This window comes from Epinephelus fuscoguttatus, linkage group LG21 (genome assembly GCF_011397635.1).
Source record: "Epinephelus fuscoguttatus linkage group LG21, E.fuscoguttatus.final_Chr_v1".
Lineage (NCBI taxonomy): Eukaryota > Metazoa > Chordata > Actinopteri > Perciformes > Serranidae > Epinephelus > Epinephelus fuscoguttatus.
The window spans coordinates 6,013,827-6,038,489 of record NC_064772.1 but is presented as its reverse complement, the minus strand read 5'-3'; the positions used below and the strand labels follow the sequence as shown (position 1 = coordinate 6,038,489).

Below are 24,663 nucleotides of genomic sequence, written 5' to 3'. Positions count from 1 at the left end.
GAAGCAGACATTCCTATCATTTCTGGTAAAATGACACGTCATGCAGCCCTGCGTCTCCTCTGTATTGCTTTGCACTAACGCAGTACTCTACAAGGTAAAGATTCACCCTGGAGTGCTATAATCTTTATGTCCTCTCTGTCTTCTTCCTCTGTCCTCTCTGTGTGTTGTCTCTGCATGCAGCCAGAGCTAAGGAGTTTCGTATGAACTTTTCTGAAGTTCTACAAGGTACAGTCTCAAGATTTAAGCTGCATTTTTACAGCTCCACATTACACTGTGTGCTGCTATCAGAGCCAAGGGTGTAACCAAACCACTTTAAAGAACTGAATGAGTGCAAAGAGGATAAGATGAGGTAAAAAAGAGTTGAGATTCAGTTAGGGTAAAAGGTAAGATTGTTAAGAAAGGTAAGTTGCACAGTATAGATTTAGGTAACCTTAGGGTGTGAACATACTGAATGGCAGTATGGAAAGTGTTTAAGAAGAAGAAAAACTACAATGATCGCGATGTTTAAATAACACGTATGTGACTCCATACTTGTTCTAAGAAAAGACAGACAGAGCAAGAGAACAAGAGCGAAACTAAACTGCTGATTTGTTAGGTGCTTATTTTATTCTGGTTTCTTACTGAAGCCAAGAAAAAACACTCAGCAGGCAGAGAGGCAGCAAACTCATGAGATAACCTCAACCATACACCAGCAGTATCTGTGCTCATTTGAAGAAGAGCTCTTAAGAGAACAGCTTTAGAGGAATACTTCACTTACAAAATGACCAATTGTATATCAGTTATTCACTACATGTTACATTGAATTCATGATGAAAACATGCCTCCATGGTGAACGAAGAATCCAAAAAAAGGCACACATTTTAGATGAATTGAAGTCATAGGGTACTAGGGGTGGGAATCACCCGAGGCCTCTCGATATGATTTTATCATGATTACAAACATTATTGCAGTTTGAAATGTTTTGCGATATGCTGAGTCTTACAGTCCCATATATTGTGATATACTTGTTACCTTTTCCCTTTTTTCAACAGCAAATTAAGGAAAAACTTTGTCAACATCTGTTTTATCTGAGTATTCAGTCTTTTCCCACTTCAGTCATTTTTATTGCAACAACATGAATCTAGTGGACTGAAAAAAGCAATGATTTTATTACTCCAGTTGGCTACCAAAAGCTTAATTGGTAATTGCAATTATAATGTTTTCAAAAGAAATGATTCTTGGCATCTGTGTATTGGTACAGTTTTGGCATGCAAAATATTGTGATACCACCCCATATCAGTGTTTTCCCCCACCCATATAGGGGGCTGTGTTTAACAACAGCAAAACTATATAGAATCATTTGCATCTTCACTAAAACCTTACTATTGAAAAATGTCAGTACAAACAGTAAAATGCCTGGGCCAGTAAAATGCCTGGGCAAGCACTTGTACTCACTTGTGCTCAGGCATGCTACTCAAAGGTGCAAGTGTTTTAAACCATAATGTTTTATTGAAAATGCAAGTGTTTGTGTATGCTGCAGGAGTTGTTTGTAAATGGATGTTCTGACATAGTTTTACTGTCGTTAAACGTGGTCCCTGTTTACTTTAATAAAAAAAACCAAAAAAAACATTTGCATTTTATGGATTCTTTGTTCACCTTGGAAACTTGAGAGGGAAAAAAAAAGTTTTCTTCTCAAATTAAAGGTAATTAATGGACAAAAGTTTGCCAGTTTTTACAGTTTTTTTCTCCTCTATCAAGCCATAACATAATATATTTCCTGCATATACCTCCAGACGTTAACCCAGTTAATGTTTATTTAAAACAAATCTCATAAACTTGAATGAAATGGTAACTGTAACTAAATTAATCAATAACCACTACTTTAATCATACAGTCTCTGTGTAGGTCTCTGTAAACTGTTACCCCCATAGTTAAACTGGACACCAAGAACTTGCGTGTAATATTGCGATATTGTGTGTGAGTTTATCAGCTGCTGCCATGTCAGTAGAGGAGCAGCCACAGAGTCTGGATGCTCTGTAGCCACAGTGTATTCAGATTCTGAAACTATATTTTTTGGAGATTTCGCAGAGCAATGAGTCAGAAAAGAGCAGATAACAGATGGTGTGTGAAGTGTTATTGACATCATCATCCTGCTCCACCACATCCTTCCTCTTACTCTAATGTGTAATCTGTTTCAAATGAATACTTAATGCACTTTGAGGTACTGTTGTGTGTTGCTGTCAATATGCTGTGTTCTGTGTTCTTATAAATAGCTTGTTCAAGCAGCAGGGTTCTGCTTCCGAGAAATTTTGCTGCATGAAGTTTCTCTTTTTTCCCCCTGACTGCACCGGGCTGTATTAGCCTGGCAAGCTAGCAGTAAGTAATGGGAGAAATAAAATAAAAAATACAGCTTCAAGCATTCACAAGCTGGGTTTAGGTCTTAGTTTTAGACCTCTGCAGAACTTTAGTTATTGAACTTTAGAGAAGAAATCCTTGCTTTTTATCCAAAGGTCATCACAATGTATTAAAGTATAGGTGCTGTGTAGGTAAGGGAGTCATTATGATATCAGTTTTTTTTAGGTTGTCTTTTATTTAGGAATGACTTTTACTGTGTCAGATAATCTTAGAAATGCAGATAAATATAATGAAAAATCAACCCGAAAACACAATGCCTCTAGATCTGACTATCAGCAGTACAGACACATAAAAATACTTCTTCTGTATTTATTAATGTTGAACAATGTAATATTATCTTCACATTGTCATTGTTGCTTTCCTAAAATAAAAGAAAGTGCCATTTATTGGAGGAAACTATTCCCTCAGCAAAATAAAATTAAACAGTTAAGACTCTATTAGTTTCATAATAACTTCATTCACATCATATTCAACCACTGTACAGAAAAAGTTTGACATTTATTTGGACATTACTTTAAAGGTTTCCCTGAGTTTGTTTGTATATGCGTATCACTCAGCCTCGCTCTCCTCCTCTTCTCCCTTAGGGAAACTGACAGCATATGACACTGACGGAGATGGTGACTTTGACGTGGAAGATGCTAAAGTTCTGTTAGGCAAGTCCACTTTCATTAGTTCTCTGTTCTTGTGCCTGTTTTTTCTGTGTGATGCCTGACTGATGTGGTTTACAGATGTATGTGTCCCAGTGCCCCAGTTTTAAAACAATTTTTTTACTCTGTGGTGTGAACTCCACTAAAGCAGTGAGTGATCACCTGTTGTTTGTTGCCTGTGAGAAGAAAAAAATCAGAAGCATGTCTGTGAATGTTTGAAGAGATGTTCACAGTAGGAGTGAGCACCTTCTGATGCTGTAGGAGGTATAAAAGCTTCCTGTACTAACTGTTAATAATGGTTTAGTCTGTTTTTGGTGTTGGGCACATTCTCTTCTTAAAGTCCAACTGAAGACAAGTCAGATGCAATCGTGCAACTTTAGTCAGTCTTTAGTATATTTGGACCACACAATAATATACTTCCTCTATTGCAACACAGGAAGGACACTGGGGGGCTTATGCTAAATGTTTGGGCTGCTGGGAGGAATACTATTGCCAAAGTTTACTGTTTAGGAAATTAGATTGTTAATATTGATATCCTGAACTTCCATTTATACTCACAGTGTACCATGGGATCTCATTTTCAGTGAGAAAAATCAGTGAGACATATTCTGATTCTCTGTCCTGCTGTAAGTGTGTTTGATATGCATTTAATACTCCTCTGCATTCACGTAAAAACATAGCTGGTTTCAGGCATGTAATTACTTTGGTTCAAGTTAATTTCAATATGTTCAGTTCTTGGAAGTGCATCTTGCCACAACTTGACGTGCTGCAACTGAAGCAAATGACAGACAGTCTTTGAAAGATGAATAACCACGAAAAGATAAACAATCTCATGGAAATAACACCACAACACTCAGAAACACAATATTTGAACTATACATGATGTCAAGTTTAGTTCTCAATGTCTATATATATATATTAATTTGAATAAATTAAACAGTTGCATGAAATTAATAATTCCTCATTGGTCAGACAGCCCAGGGGTGTGAGTAGTGTGGAGCCCTGTATTGATGTGTAACATGCTCAAGTATGATTGGCTGTCTCGGATTCAAAGCTAAATATTATGAGCATTCAGCATTTCTCACATAATTCTAATCTATCTGTGATGGAGAGAGGTCAACAGCTGTTTGAAGCAGACATGAAGGGCAGTCTCCATGCACCGCTCTCCTGCTGCTTTCTCTGCTCAGTTAAAGCAGAGCCTTTGCCACTGTGAGCATTTATGCTTGTGCAGTGGTGTGCCTGTGTTGCTCTGTAGTTAACTCCTCAAAAATGTTCTTTGGAGGTGGGGTTTCTGTGTAGTGTTGTTAAGTTGAGTTGATTCAGACACACCCAAAACACACATTAAACATGGCTTTAAAGCAACAATTTCAAACACAAATTGGCTTCATTATAACTCACAAGGTTTACAGGTAAAACACATCTTTTGCTGACACATTTTCTCTGCAAATACAACATGCTAATGTTATTAGCATAAGCCTATGGCATTTTACATTGTACAGGTTAGACTGGCAGCTATGGTGTTTTCCTCTACTCATATGAGGCCAGGAACAACAGCAACACTTACCAAAGGTAACGTTACAAAATTCAGCTCCATTACAGCTCACAAGGTTCACCAACAAAACAACTGTCTTACACCAGACAAATAGCGTAAGCTTGTGACATTTTGCATTTTGATAATTAGCCAAGCAGCTAGCAGAGTTTTTCTCTGCACATATAAAGCCTGGATAAATCACACATAAGACATATGGTTACATGTCTAGGGAGGTGCACGTCAGGATGCAGCATAGGGTACGAGTCTACGCACACAGTTTCAACAAATTTACGTAGACACCAAAACAGCTCAAGTTTGTCATTAAACCTGTTAATAGACATTGCGTAACATTAGCTGTGTGTTGCTTACAGGTACCCCTGTCACTGTGTGTGTAACTCTGTCCGAGGCGCAGCAGTAGTCTCATGATAAACATCATATTGGTGTAAGGCTGAAATTGCAGTTACAAATGACAGAAATTTCCCAAGTGCAGCCATACTACACAGCCATTGTGTAGCCATATTCAACACCTGTTAGAAAACAGCGTTTTCCATAATGACACTTGGCAGTATTTATCGACAGCTGGAGGTGGGACAAAATTTGATAGAGGCAGCAGGAAAAACTGGTGCAATCAGTAGGATGTGCAAAAACAATTCAGACATTGTATTACAGATGCAATTTTTTTAAGACACTGAGGAAAAGGGCAGAGAATTAGAGTAAAGATGGCGGCCTCTATCTGTTGTTGTAAAGCAGACAGGAAGTCAGAGATTGGGCCTGGCGAGACTGAGACAGAAAGTAAAGGCTTATTGTTGTCTGTGGTTCATATGCGACTTCTTTAACTCACTATCTTTCTCTTTCCCGCTTCCTCATCCTTTAATTTTTGTCCTGTTTTTGTTACGGTTGCTCTCCATTCCTTTGTTCCCTCCCTCCTTCCCCCATCTCTCACACTTACTTATATTTTTCTCTTTCTTTTACTCGTCCTTCCTTAATATACCTCCTTTCAGCCTCCCCCCTTTGTGCTTCACCTATGTTTCCACTTCCCATTTTTCCATCTCCACCTCTGCTCCTTTTGTTTCTTCCTCCCTCCCTTTCTCTCCCTCTCTCTCTCGTCAGGCTTGACCAAAGATGGCGGCGGTAGTGCAAATGCTGAGTCGCTTGAAGAGGTTCTTAATATTTTAGCAGAAGAGGGCTCTGATTGGATCTATGGCTTCTTCACCTTCCTTTATGACGTAGTGTCCTCGCCCATAGAGCGTGGCGAGGAGGATGAGGAGGAGGAGGGGAAGGAGGCAGCAGCTGAGATGCAGGAGGAAGGTGACTCGACCTCCTCTGATGACGGGGAGGTCAAAGGGGTCATACTGGACCTCCAGAATCAGTAGGAGGACAGAACGCAAAGCCCACAGCCTATTGTAAGGCTCCCTGGTCCCACTACCGACCAGTGAGGAGCAGACTGGGATGTAGCCCAGTCCAGCTGGAGGGTGTGTGTGCGCATGTGTGCGTGTGCGTGTGCGTGTGCGTGTGCTGTGGCGCAGAGGACGTGATGGAGGACTCTCTGGTTTCCACTGCAATCCCAAACTGGGCAGACTGGCCGCACAGGCCTTTAAAAGAAACTAGAAACTTGACAGGACTTAAACTATCTACAGACACTGGTTTTGATTTAATAATGACGTTTATTTGATTTATTTGATAGTACAACCTGATAATATAATATCAGCTTGTACTGGCTTTGGAAATGTATTAGTATTTGTGTATATGTTGCCCAAGATAGATATCATAAAATACATAATTAATTTATTTGACAATATGAAACAACATTCCTGAACACTGGAAATATCTTATAGGACAATAATCATACAACTTATTTGCACATGTAAAAATCTACCTGCAGAGACTTAACTTGTTTTTATGCATGAATTAATTCATTATTATTATTTGTTGTTGTATTTGTTATAGTATGCGCACATGATGATGCGGTTGCAAGTAGGGACTGTTTTAAAATCATTTTGTGTGATGGGCGATACTCTTAAACCTGACATTTAAGAGGGCAAAAATTGATCTAATTTCTCTCCCAATAGGTTGGATTTAATTATTATTTACACAAAATATAAACTGATCTGTAAAGAAATTTATCAAGGATGCACCGATGGTGAAATTCTTTGCCAACACACGATACCAGTGTTTTTGTTGTTGTTATTGTTGTTGTTTACTTTTTGTTATTATTTATTCCCCCTTTGTGCCAGAGAAACAAAGAAATGTTCATTATAAAAAGAAAAACTGAACTTTTTTTTAAGTTTTAAGTCACAAATTCAATCATACACGTTTATAAAACAACCTCTAATATAACCTTGTTTTGCAAAAATAACTGCTTCAGAAGTCTTTTAACTATATGTAATATAGCATAACTTCCTCCCTAATATCTGTTTTACATTGCTCTGAAAATATCAAAACAACAACAACAAATTTCTCCTTCAAACAGCTGTATTTATTCAAATTTCTGACAAAAAAAACAAAATTTTACAACATTACATTGAACACATCATGAGCAGTTTTATAAATAGCCCCTGATCTAAACAGGCTGTATGTCTATTGTTGTTGTTGTTGTTGTTGTGGGTTTTTTTTATATAAGAATAAGCTTAATAAAAGAAACATTGATGACATTGTGCATTGTGATCACATGCAAGAGAAAGAGCACGCCAGTAATCACTTTAATGTTGCAGCTGGTAAAGGTTGAGCTCATTTTAAATGCTTTATATACTGCTGGTAGTTTAAACTAAGATTATACATTATCATTTATTAGTTGATTACATTTTGTATTATTAATCTAAGTTTTCAAAGTAACTAAACCAGACAAATAAATGAAAGTAAAAAGTACAATATTTCCCTCTGAGATAGTGAGGTAGTGGGGGAGAAGTAAAAAGTAGCATAAAATGGAAATACTGAAATACAGCTCATACAACTCATACAACTAATGACAGCAGTTGCAAAGTATTCTGCTTCTACTCAATACTAATTTCTAACTCCTAATATTTTTAAAATCACAAGTCGTAGTAAATCTGGGAATGAAAATTAAAAAAGTGTAAGTAAGATGCCAGAGAGCACAAAAAAGCATCAAAATAGCTTATTCATAAAAACAATGTCTCTGGGGAGGATCTCCCCCGACCCACCCAGAGGTCTCAGATAAGCCCCCAATGTCCACAAATCCTAGAAATGCCCCTGTCTTCGCCCAGTACAAACTTTTACTGAACAGAGATTGTACGCATCATAATGTAACTCAGTGAAACCTCTGTTAGCTGTGAGTTACAACCACCGTTAACTAGCTCTCCTCTGCTGATGTCAACTCTCTCGTGTTGATCACAATGTAGCACTATGAGGGAAACAATGGGGTACATCTTTTGACGCATTGATAATGACTTTACTGCGCTCTTTGGTCTCAGCAGCGTCCCGGGGAAGATATCTGTTCATCCTAAACACGTTTTCTATCCTCTAAGGACACCCACACGCCTTTAGTTTTGAGTGCTGCTTTTTGGCCTGCACTAAATTGATGTGACACAACAGAAAAACATCGTCCAATACCACTGGTGAATGTCATCTTATTTGCTGATGGGCTGATGGCAGTCAACAAGATGACATGCAGCTGATAAATTGGTGCATCCCTAAAAATAAAATGTAATGGGTTCTTCCCTGGTCAATGCACACCTTTCCACCAAGTATCGTGAAAATCAGCCAGTAGTTTTTCCGTAATTCTGCTTACAAACAACAAGCTGTACCAAAAACATAACCTGTTTGGCCAAGGTAATGTTAGAGTCTACCATAGATAGTCTCAGATTAGACTGTCCAAAGTGAAATGTCTTACATTTGATCACCTGTCCCGGTTTCTAGTACTGTGCTGTAGTTTGTGCTGTGTGTGGTGGTCCTAGAAATGTGATATACAGTTGGCAGGTTTGATCATGTTGGTGTCTTGGCCTTACAGTATTTTTCTGTTTTACAGTTTTATTACTAAAGTACATTATAATATTCTGACAGCATGTACTTACACAGTAACATGCAGACTAAACGGTGTACATACAGTTTTCATGTGACCTTTAAGGTCAAGAGTTGGTTGTAATTCTACAAAAGGAACATTTATAGCAGTGATTATATTTAGCTCAGGATAACAGACAGATAGAAAGTCATGCAGTCTTACAGATAAAATGGATTTTAATGGAAACCCAGTTTAACAGTAAAATGTATTGTGTACTTCTTCTCTGCTGTGCAGAAATATTTTTTTGTATATTCACCAAAATATCAGTAAATAGGCTTTTTTTTAATGGATGTTTTTGATGTCTATTTAGGTGAGCCTGCTTCACAGCCCTTATGTTGTTTTTACTTGCATGGCTTACTGGGACATACTGGAGCCATTGTTAAAGGAACAATTCAGCCGAAAACAACATAAGTTGTATATAGTACTCACCTCTTAAAGTTCTCTGTGGTCCCAGAAAAATATTTCTTTCAAATGGTATTGAGGAGAGCAGATATGGAGGACGAAAAATTACAGAAATGTAAAAAATAGTTACAGGAATAAATAAATATGGAAATAAATAAATGCTGAAATAAAGAAATAAATACAGAGGTTAGGACATCCAGCCTCATACAGACCCAGAATTGCAGAAATAAATACATGTACAGTACAGGCCAAAAGTTTGGACACACCTTCTCATTCAATGCGTTTTCTTTATTTTCATGACTATTTACATTGTAGATTCTCACTGAAGGCATCAAAACTATGAATGAACACATGTGGAGTTATGTACTTAACAAAAAAGGTGAAATAACTGAAAACATGTTTTATATTCTAGTTTCTTCAAAATAGCCACCCTTTGCTCTGATTACTGCTTTGCACACTCTTGGCATTCTCTCCATGAGCTTCAAGAGGTAGTCACCTGAAATGGTTTTCCAACAGTCTTGAAGGAGTTCCCAGAGGTGTTTAGCACTTGTTGGCCCCTTTGCCTTCACTCTGCGGTCCAGCTCACCCCAAACCATCTCCATTGGGTTCAGGTCCGGTGACTGTGGAGGCCAGGTCATCTGCCGCAGCACTCCATCACTCTCCTTCTTGGTCAAATAGCCCTTACACAGCCTGGAGGTGTGTTTGGGGTCATTGTCCTGTTGAAAAATAAATGATTGTCCAACTAAACGCAAACCGGATGGGATGGCATGTCGCTGCAGGATGCTGTGATAGCCATGCTGGTTCAGTGTGCCTTCAATTTTGAATAAATCCCCAACAGTGTCACCAGCAAAACACCCCCACACCATCACACCTCCTCCTCCATGCTTCACAGTGGGAACCAGGCATGTAGAATCCATCCGTTCACCTTTTCTGCGTCTCACAAAGACACGGCGGTTGGAACCAAAGATCTCAAATTTGGACTCATCAGACCAAAGCACAGATTTCCACTGGTCTAATGTCCATTCCTTGTGTTTCTTGGCCCAAACAAATCTCTTCTGCTTGTTGCCTCTCCTTAGCAGTGGTTTCCTAGCAGCTATTTGACCATGAAGGCCTGATTCGCAGTCTCCTCTTAACAGTTGTTCTAGAGATGGGTCTGCTGCTAGAACTCTGTGTGGCATTCATCTGCTCTCTGATCTGAGCTGCTGTTAACTTGCGATTTCTGAGGCTGGTGACTCAGATGAACTTATCCTCAGAAGCACAGGTGACTCTTGGTCTTCCTTTCCTGGGTCGGTCCTCTTGTGTGCCAGTTTCGTTGTAGCGCTTGATGGTTTTTGCGACTCCACTTGGGGACACATTTAAAGTTTTTGCAATTTTCCGGACTGACTGACCTTCATTTCTTAAAGTAATGATGGCCACTGGTTTTTCTTTAGTTAGCTGATTGGTTCTTGCCATAATATGAATTTTAACAGTTGTCCAATAGGGCTGTCGGCTGTGTATTAACCTGACTTCTGCACAACACAACTGATGGTCCCAACCCCATTGATAAAGCAAGAAATTCCACTAATTAACCCTGATAAGGCACACCTGTGAAGTGGAAACCATTTCAGGTGACTACCTCTTGAAGCTCATGAGAGAATGCCAAGAGTGTGCAAAGCAGTAATCAGAGCAAAGGGTGGCTATTTTGAAGAAACTAGAATATAAAACATGTTTTCAGTTATTTCACCTTTTTTTGTTAAGTACATAACTCCACGTGTGTTCATTCATAGTTTTGATGCCTACGTCTACAATGTAAATAGTCATGAAAATAAAGAAAACACATTGAATGAGAAGGTGTGTCCAAACTTTTGGCCTGTACTGTACTTGTTCAAAAATGTAGAGATAAATTTAGGCCATTTAGTTAGTCATGTCATGTTTCTTTATCAACTTTTATTTATTTATCCCAAAAACATTATAAATTGTATACGATGCTCAGGTTCTCTGTGGTCCCAGAAAAACTTTTCTTTAGAATGGTATTAAGGAGAGCAGATATAGAGGAAGAAAAATGACAGAAATTTAAAAAGAAATACAAAAATAAATAAATGCTGAAATAAATATGGGAATACATAAATTTACAAATACAGGAATAAATGCAGAGGTTCAGACCTCGAACTTTATCAACATACAGCCACAGAATTACAGAAAAATAAATAAATGCACTTGTATGAAATTATGTAAATAAGTATAGGTCTGTTTTAAATATCTGATTTAATAGTCGGATTTAATTTTTATTCATTTATTTATTGATTTATTTAGTTATTTAAATATTGATTTATTGTTTTATTCATTTATTTCTATTTTTATTTGTTGATGCTTGACAACATTTCAGTGCAAAGACTTTGATGGAGGCTGAACAAAAGACAATAAAAAAGATTCTGAAACTTTCTGAAAAACTTTGTGAAAATTGATGGGCACATGCTCCTTTATGAGAGGTAGTGATGCACTGGTTGATTTACAGCCTGCAGGTCTTGTGGGTTGACCCACAGGTTATGCAGTTTTGGTAAGCTTGTTAGGAAATATTGCAGGTTTTAGGTGGGCTGGTCATAAGTGACAAAGCAACATTCTGAGTAAGTTATTAATAACTTTTTGAAACATTTTGCAATAATCCAACTCCCACCTTCTGTTCCCATTTCTCTGTCTCGCTTTCGATCTCTCTCACACAAGCAGCTTGATCATCAGCATTGCAGGCCTCTGGCTTTCCGCTATTTGGCTTTTGACCAGAAAAATCTGTAGAAGCAAGTGCCTCTGTCCACAATCCATTAAATATGCACTTCAGTAACGTCATGTAAACAAACCTTATAGGTTATCAGCTATCAGATCATACTTTACACATAACCACTTAAAGATGGATGGGTACTTGCTGTCTTAATATGCATGTACTTTTTAAACCGAAAAAACACACGTTTTAAATTGTGATATTTACTGGAAATGACAGACAATAGAGCAAGTAAGTACATTGTTATTAACACCAGGAACTTTCAGCTCTGGTCTGTAGTTTGGGTTTGGGTCATTGATTAGTGCGTATGTTTACAGGTGGAGTGGGGTGGATTGATTCTCATATCAGGCCGGGTTGGTGCAGGCTTTAAGAAACCCTGACCACATCACTAACAGGAGAATAATCCCTATATTTACTATTTAGCAATAGTTGTTTTTGTGTGTTTGGATTTCCATGACCCAACAACTGGGTACAAGACACTTGGATAATGCTGCACAGGAACTTTTGAAAGTTTTTTGGACGTTTTATAACCTTTTTGCCGTCTTTTATTTGGACTTAACGCCATTCGATAGAAAACTTTTTCTGGTATCACAGAGAGCCCAGAGAGATAAGTACAACATACACTCAGTATTGTTTTTGGGATAACAAGTTCCGCGGATTTTCCTGCCATAAAAACAGAAAATGTGTTGCTTTGAGACAGGCGTAAACACATTTTCTGTATGTCACTAGCATGATTAGCTGTTTGTCACATGGAATGAGGTAAGGTCGGTGAACAGATAACTGTGCTTGGGACGAATTAAACAAGTGATTTAGCAACATTTTGATAAAAATAAAAGTTTTAATAAAGGAAGTGAGTCATCGAAACGTTTGATGAGTGTGGGAACATCAGCAGTCAAGGATTTGATTATTAATTTTTCTTTATTTTTCTTCACAAAGGACTCATTTGATTTCACATAGCAGCTCTGGCATTTTAACCTGACTGACTCGACGTACACAGCTGGTAGTTTTCATTACCTTCTTCTGCTGTCTGTTCTGTTCAGATGAAAAGAAGTTTAAAGCTCCTGCTCTTAGGAGGGACAGGCAGAGAAAAGGTACTGTACAAAAAGTGTGTTTTGTTTGTGTGCACTGGTACTCTGCTAAGAGCTCTCCTGACAGACCTGTCTGTTTGTAAATACTCATAGAGGACAGGAAAGAGGCGAAGAAGAAAGGTAGACGTAAAGGTAACGTCACAGTTCCTTCTGTTACTGCACGACTGTTTGATCTCAAGTAACCTTTGATTGTGGTGGTCACCTGTACTAAAAAGTAATGCATGTGTGACACTGCAGGCTTTTAATGAGAGACAGTCAACAGGTGTGAACATCACAGCTGATTCAATGTTAAAGGATAACTTCGGTATTTTTCAACCTGGGCCCTATTTCCCCATGTGTACGTGTGCGTATGATTCATAGGTACAACTCGTTCTAAAATTGGTTCAGTATTGAGGGAGGCGGATGCAGCCGGAGCCATGAAACGAGCTAAAACGGTAACAGGGGCAAATGCGTCCCGTATAAGTTTGCGCATTAAAAGTGGTTTTTTTTTCGCCACTGACCGGTTCAGATCGCCAGTGCTATGAGTGGAGTCAGCTGTCAGTCAGTGTTGGAGCAGAGAGGGGGAGGGCTGCCCCGCTGGGTACTGTAAGTGAGTATGTGTGTATGAAGTGTGTGTTTTTTCGCCACTGACCGGTTCAGATCACCAGTGCTATCTCTGTAAATAGCATACTAGCCTTTCCCTTACCTCTGGGCTGTGTGATGTCACAAGCTTTGCTCCTCTGTGTCTGTAGCTCTCTCTAGTGATGGTGAAATCGAAGCTTCATGAAGCATTGAACCTCTTTGACACACCTGCTTCAAGAATGATACACTGCTTCGAAGCATTTCATACAGTCAGAGGAGTGACATCTACTGGCTGTGTGTCAGAATTGCATCTAAGTGGAAGATCTGGAAAAGCCTCAAGACTGCCTGTAATGAGGCTTCGCTCCCGGTAGTCACGTGATTGTGGGCGTGCCGAAGCAGGGATCGAAACACTGCCTCGGAACACTTGCGCTTCAAAAGATCGACACTGTGTCGAGCAAACTGGCTTGAGCGTAACATCACTAGCTCTCTCTACTCGTGGGATAGCCGTTTTCTTGAGGAAGAGGTGTTTCGGGATTGGATGTCTTCTCTTCTTCGGCTGGCAGTAGTCATCTTGGGAGAAGTGAGCACTGCAGACCCGATGGTCTGCAAGGCGCAGTGTCTGGACAGGAGTGTTAGCATCCATTTGTAGCACAACTAGCCACAACTTCAGCATCTCACCATCTGACAAAGGCAGCCTATGAAAGCTGTACGGGGTGTTGTGTGACATTCTATTCTTGCGTTCAGGAAAAAGGCCCGCTTATTTGAGCACTCCAAAAACTCCGGTAACACTCCAGGGGGTAGCACGTAAAAGACTCTGTGCTCTGATTCTTCTAGTGTAACACACACACTTCATACACACATACTCACTTACAGTACCCAGCGGGGCCGCCCTCCCCCTCTCTGCTCCAACACTGACTGACAGCTGACTCCACTCATTCACACTCACCACTGCCCCAGGGCCGCTACAGTATGCTATCTACAGAGATAGCACTGGCGATCTGAGCCGGTCAGTGGCGAAAAAAAGCACTTCTATATGGGACGCATTTGCCCCCGTTACCGTTTTAGCTCGTTTCGCGTCTCAATACTGAACCAATTTTAGAACAAGTTGTACCCATGAATCATACGCACAAATACACATGGGGAAATAGAGCCCAGGTTGAAAAATACCAAAGTTATCCTTTAACCTGGCAGATTTAGAATGATATTTCAGTGTTCAGAGAACATGCTTGGTTTTGCACTGGTTGTTCCACTCCTGCTTTATTTGCATTTGTCGTGTTTAGACATGTCCTGATCAGATCTCAGAGATCAATATCAGGGCCGATCAAGACTTTTTTAAAACGGATGGGGATCAGTTATATTGAGCTATATAGAGCCCAAACTGATCCTTTGTTTTATGTCAGCTGTCACTCAGGTGTTCTGAGTTGCAAAGCTTTCATGCATAGCAACTCAACAAGTGCAGCAATTGTCAACTCTCCAACTCTCCCTGTCTGTCTCTCTACTCTGCTGAGGTTCCGTACGAGGCCTGCCCACAGCGAAACACCACAAGCCATAAATGACAGCAAACTCAGTATGAGACAGACAGATATTTACTAAAGTTATGACCACTACTTTCATTCCAGCTAAGTGTTAGTCTCTTCCATTTTGCTGTCTTCTACGGCACATAGTGTTTCATTGCTTAGAGGAGAGACAGACAGTGGTGCAGAGCCATACTATTCACACACCACTGCAAGTACAAAAAAAGCCCTGTGTGCAAATGGCCAATAGGAGTAATTTATTAATGCAGCCTAATCTGTGCAAAAGATGGACAGGTGACAAAAAAAACAAATACTCAACAGAAAACAGTAGGCTATGGTAAAGGCTGCTCTGAAGCAACAAACACTGGAGTATTTGTGCACTGGAATTTTGCACCTAGTTGTAGTAGCAGTTTGATTTGCCCGTTGTGATGATGTGCCTTTATTTTTGACTGCAGTATCATACAGTTTGGTTTGTTTGTGTCGTCTTAGAAGACAAGATGTTAGAGAAGATTGATCGAGAAATAAAAATCCCTAAAGGTAGATGTTCCTCTATTACTGTGTGTGAGTTAATCTCTTGTCCTATCCATCTGTTGATGTGAGTTTGACCTATTGACTGTGGACAGCAGAAAACAAACTCAAACATAATGTCTGATTTGATATCTAGCTGAAGCAGGGGAGACTGCTGCAACAAGGAACACAACTAGAGGTACTTAAACTGCCTGCATGTCTGAAATAAAGATTTTTTCTTGTGGTCTGACTTGATATTTTCAGGCATGGCTTTGATTAAACATCTGATTGACAGAAAAGACAAATCAGATATGCTGTGTTGAACAAGTTTTAGATTAAATCTTGTTGTTGAATTCAAATCAGTTTTTTTTTTTTTTTTTGCACAAGTAGGTTTTCACATAAGAGGAATTTGCTCACCGGCCAAATGGCTAGCGAATGTTCAAACTTTACCAGCCACTCAATAGATTGCCATTGTTTTTTTGACTGGTGAGTGAAGCAAAGTTACTGGCCACTTGCTTACTAGCAGCTGGCTAGTGGCTAGTGTTAAATCTGGACCCTGCCCCACACAGTAGATATAGAATAGAAAAAATACAACAAAATATGTATGCTGTGTTTTAAAATGAAAGAGCAGTTTTAAAATTAGTTGCCTTGCAGGTGCACAAATAACCATGAAGTCATTGGGGTAGGCGATATGATGATATATTCCATGAAACAGTGCTGTTTATGCCATGGTATCTATCAGTTTAATATCTCTGAATACATTAGATTTTTGTGGTTATTGTTTTAGATCAATTAGAAGGACTGTCATTGGATTTTTACATGATTTTGCATCAGTGCATCAGTTAAATAAATTGATTAGTCAGCCATTTATTTTACTGAATTAATCAAAAACAGGGATCTCTGTCTGATTATTTTAATTGGTAAGCAGTTTCTCAATTTATTTTCCTAAAAAAAAAAAAAAAAATTATATCACAATGTATATGACATAAGATAAGATAAAAACTTTATATATTCCAAGGAAAATTGCTGTGCAGCAGTTGTAATACAAAGAGGGAAGAGTGCAAATATCATAGTCTAAGATAACAATAAGGTCCAAACCCCTAATGTACTGTATACAATATATACAGTGTTGCTGATGAAATTATAAACAGGTTATAAAGAGGTAGTGATCACGCTAGTTTGGCTGAATATAGATCTGTATGTACAGTATCAGATCTGAGTCAGTGCAAGTTAATAGTTAATACAGAACATATACTTTATGTTTCATATGCAGTGTGCTAGCTATGCTAGTGTTACACATACCGTGACATTATTCTTGTTACCCACCCCTATCATCTACTTTTAAATTGATAAGTTTGTTAATTAATTAAGTCAATTGACAGAAAAGGTTAAGGATGACAATTTTAATAATTGATTACACATTCATCAAGTAAGTAAGGGATAATGTATAATGAGCCGGTGGATACTGGATAAATAACTAGAAAAAGAAAAGAAAATAAAGAAATAAAGAAAATAAAAGGGAGTTGTTTTCACAGTATCTTCACAGTTAATCACTCAAGACAGTTTGCTGCTTTAGCTAGATAGCAATCTGTCCGCGTTAGCAAGCAAGCTAACGTTAGCTAACATTAGCCAGTTAAAATTTCAAAATATTTCACTTCTGTTCAGCACCGAGGGGCACTGAATGATATGAGGTAATGAATTTAATGAATTTTCTGTTTATCAAACAAATGAGACAAGAATTAGCTTGCTAGCACAGCCTGCTGACGCTCTGCCTCACCTCCTGGCAGTGAATTTGCCTTTCCTAGGCCTGCCTTTTTCTGCTTTATTCGGCCTCTGATTGGCTTAACCTGGTATTTTTACCCTAACTAGTCTCAGTTCTCTTGCCTAAACCTAATCAATCCAACCAACAGAGACAACACGTACTGGTCAGTCAAAGTGAGAGTAGGGCAGGTCATTCCATCGCTATCCTAGGAAATGCAAATTTGCTCCCCAGCAGCTCAGACTTTAGCCACTGTAGCAACTCAAATTCAGCTGCAAACCCCAACCTTGGGGTTCACAGTGGGCTGGTGGCCATCACAGCCACAGCCGGTAAACCATATGTAGCAACAGAAGTTTGCTGCTCTGCTGGGGACTTAGGGCGGTCAACAGTGCCATCCAGGATCAGACCCCAGGCGCTCGGGCGTCTAGGATGCAAAGTGAAGATCCATCTCTGCCGGGCCAGTATAAAATGTATATAATGACAATACAGCATGCGTAGACTCCGTGTTGTGGTGGGTGCCAGTCAGTTGTTGACATTAGCAGACTTCATTTCTGAGCTTAAGTTAGCTAGTTTCACACTGTTAGCGCTGTGGCTGAGCTGATGAGTGGCAAGACCCAGGGTGGGCATAGTGTCACATCCTTCAGATTTTCTGGGAAAAATCTGGCCCAGTTCCTTTACATAGAAACAGTCCACAGGCTTTTGTAGGAAACCAAGAAAGACAGGGAAGATCTTAGTTTATAAGTTTGGTTACAACCTGTTCTAACATTGGCAATAAAAATGATCAATATATGTATACAGTTACATACACAACCTTTAAATATGAGAATTTGCTGCTTTTCTTTGTTTCATATCATTGAAAATTGAATACCTCTCAGGCGGCAGGTGTTCCAAGAAAATAAACAATTTGAAAATACCAGTAATAGATCATGTTATACAACAACAGTTATTTAATATTGTAGTACTTTCTTTAAATGAAAAGTGCATTTGACATCAAATCTATCTTTAATTTGGTTTCTAATAACTTTTGTTTTATGATCGTACAGCTTAGCTCCTTGAATGATAGAACAGATTATGTACTAGCATGTACTGTGTGATGATGTCACATCCTTTTCTAACACTTCCTTGTTTGCTTTGTGTTGTCACATAACAAGCCGATAAGTTGCGTGTTTGATGTTTGTGGATGAAATTCACACTGCGGTTTAAAAGTCCACCTTGAATCCAAACCTCAGACCATCCCGTCAGTGGCACCCGGCTGCGCTCTGCTCTGAGGGAAGAGCTGAGGATGATCCAAGAGAAGATGGAAGCCAAGAGAATTGCTCGCATCGCTCTGGCAGAGATCAGGGCCTTCCTCGCTGAAGAAGTGGATGAGAAGGAGACGGCCTGGGCGCTGAAGATGAAGACACTGGAGACTGCACAAGAGCAGCTGAGGTTGGAGAGGGAAAGGATGGAGAAGGCTGAGAAGGAAAGGATGGAGAGGGAAGCACAGGAGAAAGCAGAGAAAGAGAGGCTGGCTCAAGTGAGGGCAGAAAAGGAGAGACAAGAGATGGAGAGATTGGCCAAAGAAAAGGCAGCCAAAGAGGAGAGGGAACAACAGGAGAAAGAGAGGGTGGAGAGGGAAAAGATGGAGAGAGATCGCCTTGCCAGAGAACAAGAGAAGGCAGAGAGGGAACAACAGGAGAAAGAGAGACTGGAAAGAGAGAGGGCTGAAAAGGAAAGGATCGAAAGAGAAAGAATAGCCAGAGAAAAGGACAGGATGGAGAGAGAGAAGGCAGAGAAGGAGAAACTTGAGAAAGAAAGGATTGCCAAAGAGAAAGCAGAAAAAGAAAGACTGGAGGGGGAACGCATTGCTAGGGAAAGAGAGCGGATCACCAGAGAGAAGGAGCTGCAAGAAAAAGAACGCATCGCCAGAGAAAGGGCAGAAAAAGAGAAGCTAGAGAAAGAGCGCATCGCCAGAGAAAGGGCAGAAAAAGAACGGCTAGAGAGAGAGCGCATCGCCAGAGAAAGGGCAGAAAAAGAGAAGCTAGAGAGAGAGCGAATTGCCAGAGAAAGGGCAGAAAAAGAAAGGCAGGAGAAAGAGCGCATCGCCAGAGAAAGGGCAGAAAAAGAGAGGCTAGAGAGAGAGCGTATCACCAGAGAAAGGGCAGAAAAAGAAAGGCAGGAGAAAGAGCGCATTGCCAGAGAAAGGGCAGAAAAAGAGAGGCTAGAGAGAGAACGTATCGCCAGAGAAAGGGCAGAAAAAGAAAGGCAGGAGAAAGAGCGCATCGCCAGAGAAAGGGCAGAAAAAGAGAGGCTAGAGAGAGAGCGCATCGCCAGAGAAAGGGCAGAAAAAGAAAGGCTAGAGAGAGAGCGTATCGCCAGAGAAAGGGCAGAAAAAGAAAGGCAAGAGAGAGAACGTATCGCCAGAGAAAGGGCAGAAAAAGAAAGGCTGGAGAGGGAACGCATCGCCAAGGAAAGAGAAAGAATTGCAAGGGAGAAGGAGAGGATTGAGCGAGAGAGGGACGAAAAGGAGAGGCAAGAGAAAGAACGAAAAGCCATAGAACGAGCAGAGAAAGAAAGACTTGAGAGAGAACGTATTGCTAAGGAAAGAGACAGAATCGCCAGGGAAAAAGAGAGAGCAGAAAAGGAAAGACTGGAAAAAGAAGGAGTAGCTAGAGAGAAGGAAAAGATGGAGATGGAACACATTGCCAGGGAAAGGGCAAGGATTGCTCAGGAGAAGGAGCGACTAGAAAAAGAAAGAGCAGAAAAGGAGAGGGCAGCTAGAGAACTGAGGGAGAGGATGGAGAGGCAAAGAATCACCCGGGAGAAAGAGAGAATTGAACAGGTGAGACTCGAGAAGGAAAGGATGGAAAAAGAGAGAGCAGCGAGGGAGAAGTTGGAGCGTGAGAGAGCTGAGCTGATGGAGAGGCAGAGGCTCGCCAGAGAAAAGGCTGCTCGGGACAAGATGGAGGCAGAGAGGCTGGCAAAGGTAGAAGTGAAGAAACAGGAGCTCCTCGAGAGGAAACCAAATGCTTCCCAGCCGAAAGTTCCAGCAGCGGAGGATAGAAGTGACAGAGGAAGTGTGTCAGCAGTCAGGAGGGAGAAAAGTGTGGTGGAGGAGAAGATGGCTGTGGGCGGGAAGAAAAAATGACACCCTGGATCTAAGTAACTATCTTGTAAATGGTGCTGAAGCTCTGATTGGCTGCAGGCTGAAAGGAAGCATAGACAAGGGGCATGAAAAATAATGTGGAAAATACTTCAACTTTAATCCCTCTCCATGACGGAGCTGGTGAATCCACATTTTACAGAGTAAGGACAATAAAGAAATTTTAGAGAACAGGACATTTGCTGTTATCCCAAAAGCATGACATCACAATTTTTCTTTCTTTGATCACATGAAAATATTTCCTATTAAAGGTCCAGTGTTTAGGATGTAGGGGGATATATTGGTAGAAATATAACAGGTATGTTTTTTTTTAGTGCATAATCACCTGAAAACAAGAATTTCCGGAAGAACACTGATTTTTCGTCAATATGAAACTGCTTAATTCAGAGTTTTACCAGTTTAAATCACCAAGTCTGTTTGTTTTGGAGAGGAGGAAACCAGGGTTAGAGCATACTTCTTTTATGGTCAATATGGCTTTTAATATTCTAGAATTCTGGCCACATGAAACAACTACTGGGCATATGATTTAAATAGCTGTATAATCGGCTATGAATTTAAACAACAAGAAAGCACTTAATTAAATAACTTGAAAATAAGCCAAATGAAGAAGCCATCTGTTGAACAGAATGACTAACTAATCAGAAGTTCAGCGGCAGAGGCAAAGGAGGAAAAGGACTGGGTGCCACAAGCATCACCATAAATCATGAAGGTTGCAATCTGGCTGTCCGACTCACCGTGGTGGAGTGGAGCTTATCTCAGGCCTTTTCTACAAGGAGACCAACAGTGTGTTGAAGGTCTTCCTGAAGAACTTGACCCATGATGCCATCACCTAACTACACCAAGAATGCTAAGAGTAGGACCGTGACTCCCATGGATGTGGCGTATGCTCTGAAGAGGCAGGGACACACTCTGTACTGCTGGTGGCGAAATAGCTCAATTCGTATTGAAAATCCTAGAATCTGGTCTGCATAATATAGGTTTATATTTAAGTTGTCTTGGCAGCATACATTATAGGTCAGCAATGTTAGGCTATTTAATATGCTATTGATGAAGGTATTTATTTATTTGGCAAATATCCCTCCGGACATTTTGGCCTTTGTGTGCCGGACAACTTCACGTGATACCGGCAAAGACTAACATAAACCCTTGAAGGAACCTCTATGGATAATTAACCTCCTAAACATCTGGATTTTAAGGTATCAAACAAAAAAGGTGAGCATAAATTAGCAGGTACTGGGGTAACGTCCGTCCCTGATATGCCAGTCAACATCAGAAAGCACTGATTTGTAACATTATGCCTCTTTTTTCAGGGTTTTTACTGAATCACCTGGTCTGTTTGTTTTGGAGAGGAAGAGACCTCTGTGGAAAATTCAGTTCCCTGAATTTTTTAAATCCTGAACATTGAAAACTGAAGGAATTCTAACCAGGAAAAGTTTTAGCTGGTTGCAATCTGTAGTCCTTGCCACTAGATGGCACTAAATCCCCCTAAATCTTACACACTGTTCCTTTAAGTAAATACTCTAAAAGAAGTCAAATAATGGTATACTGTGATACGAACCTGCCATTCATATCAGTGGTGACATTCTGGTGATTGTTCTTATATTCATCTGCTGCAGTCTTTTAAGGGTGTTTTTTTTCCCTTCTTTTCCAAATTGACCATTTTGTAGTTTGTGGTATTAAAATTTTGTGAAGAAATCTTGAAAATCCTAAACATGGTGGGTATGTAAAGGGGGCAAAAAAGAAAATGTGTAATATTAATTTCAAACTGTCTTTTGGAAACGTCTTGCTTCAGTTTGCATGTTGGTTTGATGTTACTGTAGATTATGTTTTAAGTTATGAGTTTTATTTTGGTGAAGAAAACATATAAATCTGAGTCTTCTTATCTCATGATGCCAGCATCAATTTGAATTTTTCACAAAAAGTTCAGAGCCTTATGTTTGCATCCTAATTCAGATCTGATAAAATCATTTAGTGAAGAAAATACTGATTAATAAAATTTGCCATATGGTGCACTCTACTGGAAACAGTCAGATTTAACTTTGAAGGAAAACAAAAAAATATTAAGCTAAACATCAAATAGGCCTACTCATTATTTAAAATACTTGCTATTTAAAAACACTGACTGTTCAAAGCACCCTTTTTCTGACAGATTTTCCATCAGTCTGTGGCATGTAATATTGTATTTAGGGTAATAGTTTGGTGAAGGTGTCGTCTTACATGACACAGATACCGTAGATGTGTTCAGACACTGTATTCAAGTAGGTTTGAGTCTGGTGTAATTTAAAACCTTGTCAGTGTTGAAAAGGATTAATGGAATCACTGAAGGGTTCAATTTTAAGAACCCACTTAAAGGATTAACTTAGAGTTATACTTGAGAATTTAATTTGTTTCATTGTGTTTTCATGGGGTTTTTTCTATCTTTAACTCATGTTTTTGTCAGATATGATCGTTTCTTGGCTCCTTGGTTTTTGGCTCTGATCTTTTCCAGATGCTAGTTTTTCTTGGAGGTTCATGTTAGTAAGCTACTGAGGTTATGAGCTTTTGTAGAAGAACTCCCAACAGGATAATGATAAGTTAAAGCAAAAAAAAAGTCTGATTCCACTTTAATGTGAGTATTGTAGTGCAACTTGTAAAAAGAAAAGCTTGGTTAAGGATGCTGATTTCAAGGCCAAATGCAGTTATAACATCTACTAAACCTGTAATAAGTAATATATACAGTGGAGGCATGTAGTGACTTTTCAGATAACTTTTTGACTGCAGCCATTGGCTCTCAGAAAACTGAATACTAAATCAATTTACTTGATAGCAGCAGTTTCATCAATTTATCTTTTGCTTTGTGCAGCCTCATGCCTTGAGCACAGGGCCTGATTGAACCAACTCTAAAATAATCATGCCTTTTCTTCAAAATGTGAGAAAAACTTTGATAAATAAATCTTGGTTTTCAAATTGAGTTACATGGTCTGTCCTTTTTCTTGGTGTAATTAAATGAAAGTTGCCCTACTTGTAGAGAGGGGACATGTTAATCTGTTGCAGCCCAGCATGCAAACTCCCTTTTAAAGCGTTAAAAATGAGTAATTAATATCACATCCTCCGTTCTCTGTTCAATGCTATCTCCTTCCACCACAGCTTCCTCCTCTGTTTACTCTGTGTTTTCGTCTTGTCGAGTCTTGTTTCCTTCCAGAGAGATATTATCGGGCTGCTGTAACTCCTGACCTCCTTCTCCTCCCTAAACATGAAATCTGAATGTTGGGTTGATGAATTGGTTTATTTAGAACACCTACTGTTTTCTTGAAGGCACTGTTACACTTCACTGTAAACCAGCAACAGTAATGAATCATTTCTGCATATGGTAATTTTCCTTCACATGCTGTTTTTATGTCTTCTTGATTAAACCAATACACATAGACTTGGTGTCGGTTTAAAAAATGTTGTGCGTCATCAGCTCTTTACTTCAGTGAAAAATGACACTAACATTGTCTAAGTTTGGTACTTGAGGTTTTAAAAGCTAAAAATATATTTAAGGTGAATCTTAAGAGTAGAACTTTCTTGTATTGATTCTGTCTTTAGAATTAGGTTATATTAGGTCAAATGTTTCAAAGCCTAAGTATTATTCCAGAAATCTACTTTTTATGAAGTCTTGGCTTTTCTTGTGTACATTCCATAAACTATATAAAGATGGACGACGTGACAGCTCCTAAAAAGTGAAGCCAAAACATAACCCCTGGTGGCTGGCTGCAGTATAGGTCATAAACCCCGCCCCTCTATGTTAGCAGATGTGACATGGGTCAAACTAAAAGGCTGAAGAACATCTTAAAGATGTTTTTGTCATTTTGGATAGTTCTTGTCAGGGTGATGTTTGTTCAAGTGCTCATTTTTCTGATAAGTTGGGTTTAATTAGTTATTTGATGCCAAAAAAAAAAGAAAAAGATGTTGATGTTGTAGAATAGAGTAGTATAGAAAGCCTTTATTGTCATTGCACTGGAACAAAAGGATGCTACGTATACAACAAAATTGCGGGGGCTACTTCTAAGGTGCAGACAAGAAATACAGATAAGTTGTGTTTGCATAGCAAACAACATTTATGCAACAGGATTGTTGTGTAACATGAGGCAATATATAACACAATATAAAATAAGTAGTGCGCGGGTTGTGTGTGGGTGTGTGGGGGGGTTAGTCTAAGTGTGTGTTCTATGTAGTGATGGCTTGTGATTGACAGCTGTCTGTGCCAATTTGTGTGCTCGCTTGGGCGATATGGTTGAAAAGTATATCACAATATAGCTGGTTCATATTGATCGATAAGGATAATTATCCATCATTTTTTTTATAACCTATTTAAAATAAGGACTAGGAG

The 24,663-nt window shown here is 39.4% G+C and overlaps 1 protein-coding gene across 9 annotated transcripts in view; it reads left to right on the top strand.

The window, feature by feature from the left end:
* The window catches only part of unm_hu7910 (un-named hu7910), a 61,947-nt gene that overhangs the window by 14,242 nt on the left and 23,042 nt on the right, over positions 1–24,663 (top strand). For 5 of the 9 annotated variants that reach the window (XM_049564625.1, XM_049564622.1, XM_049564623.1 and 2 more), the window contains exon 4: positions 2,979–3,047. In XM_049564625.1, the coding sequence (XP_049420582.1) occupies positions 2,979–3,047 (69 nt within the window). Of the gene's footprint in view, positions 1–2,978; positions 3,048–12,781; positions 12,833–12,922; positions 12,962–15,393; positions 15,466–15,568; positions 15,611–18,399; positions 23,263–24,663 lie in introns of those variants that run through there. The other 4 variants (XM_049564619.1, XM_049564620.1, XM_049564617.1 and 1 more) reach the window with 2 other exon arrangements.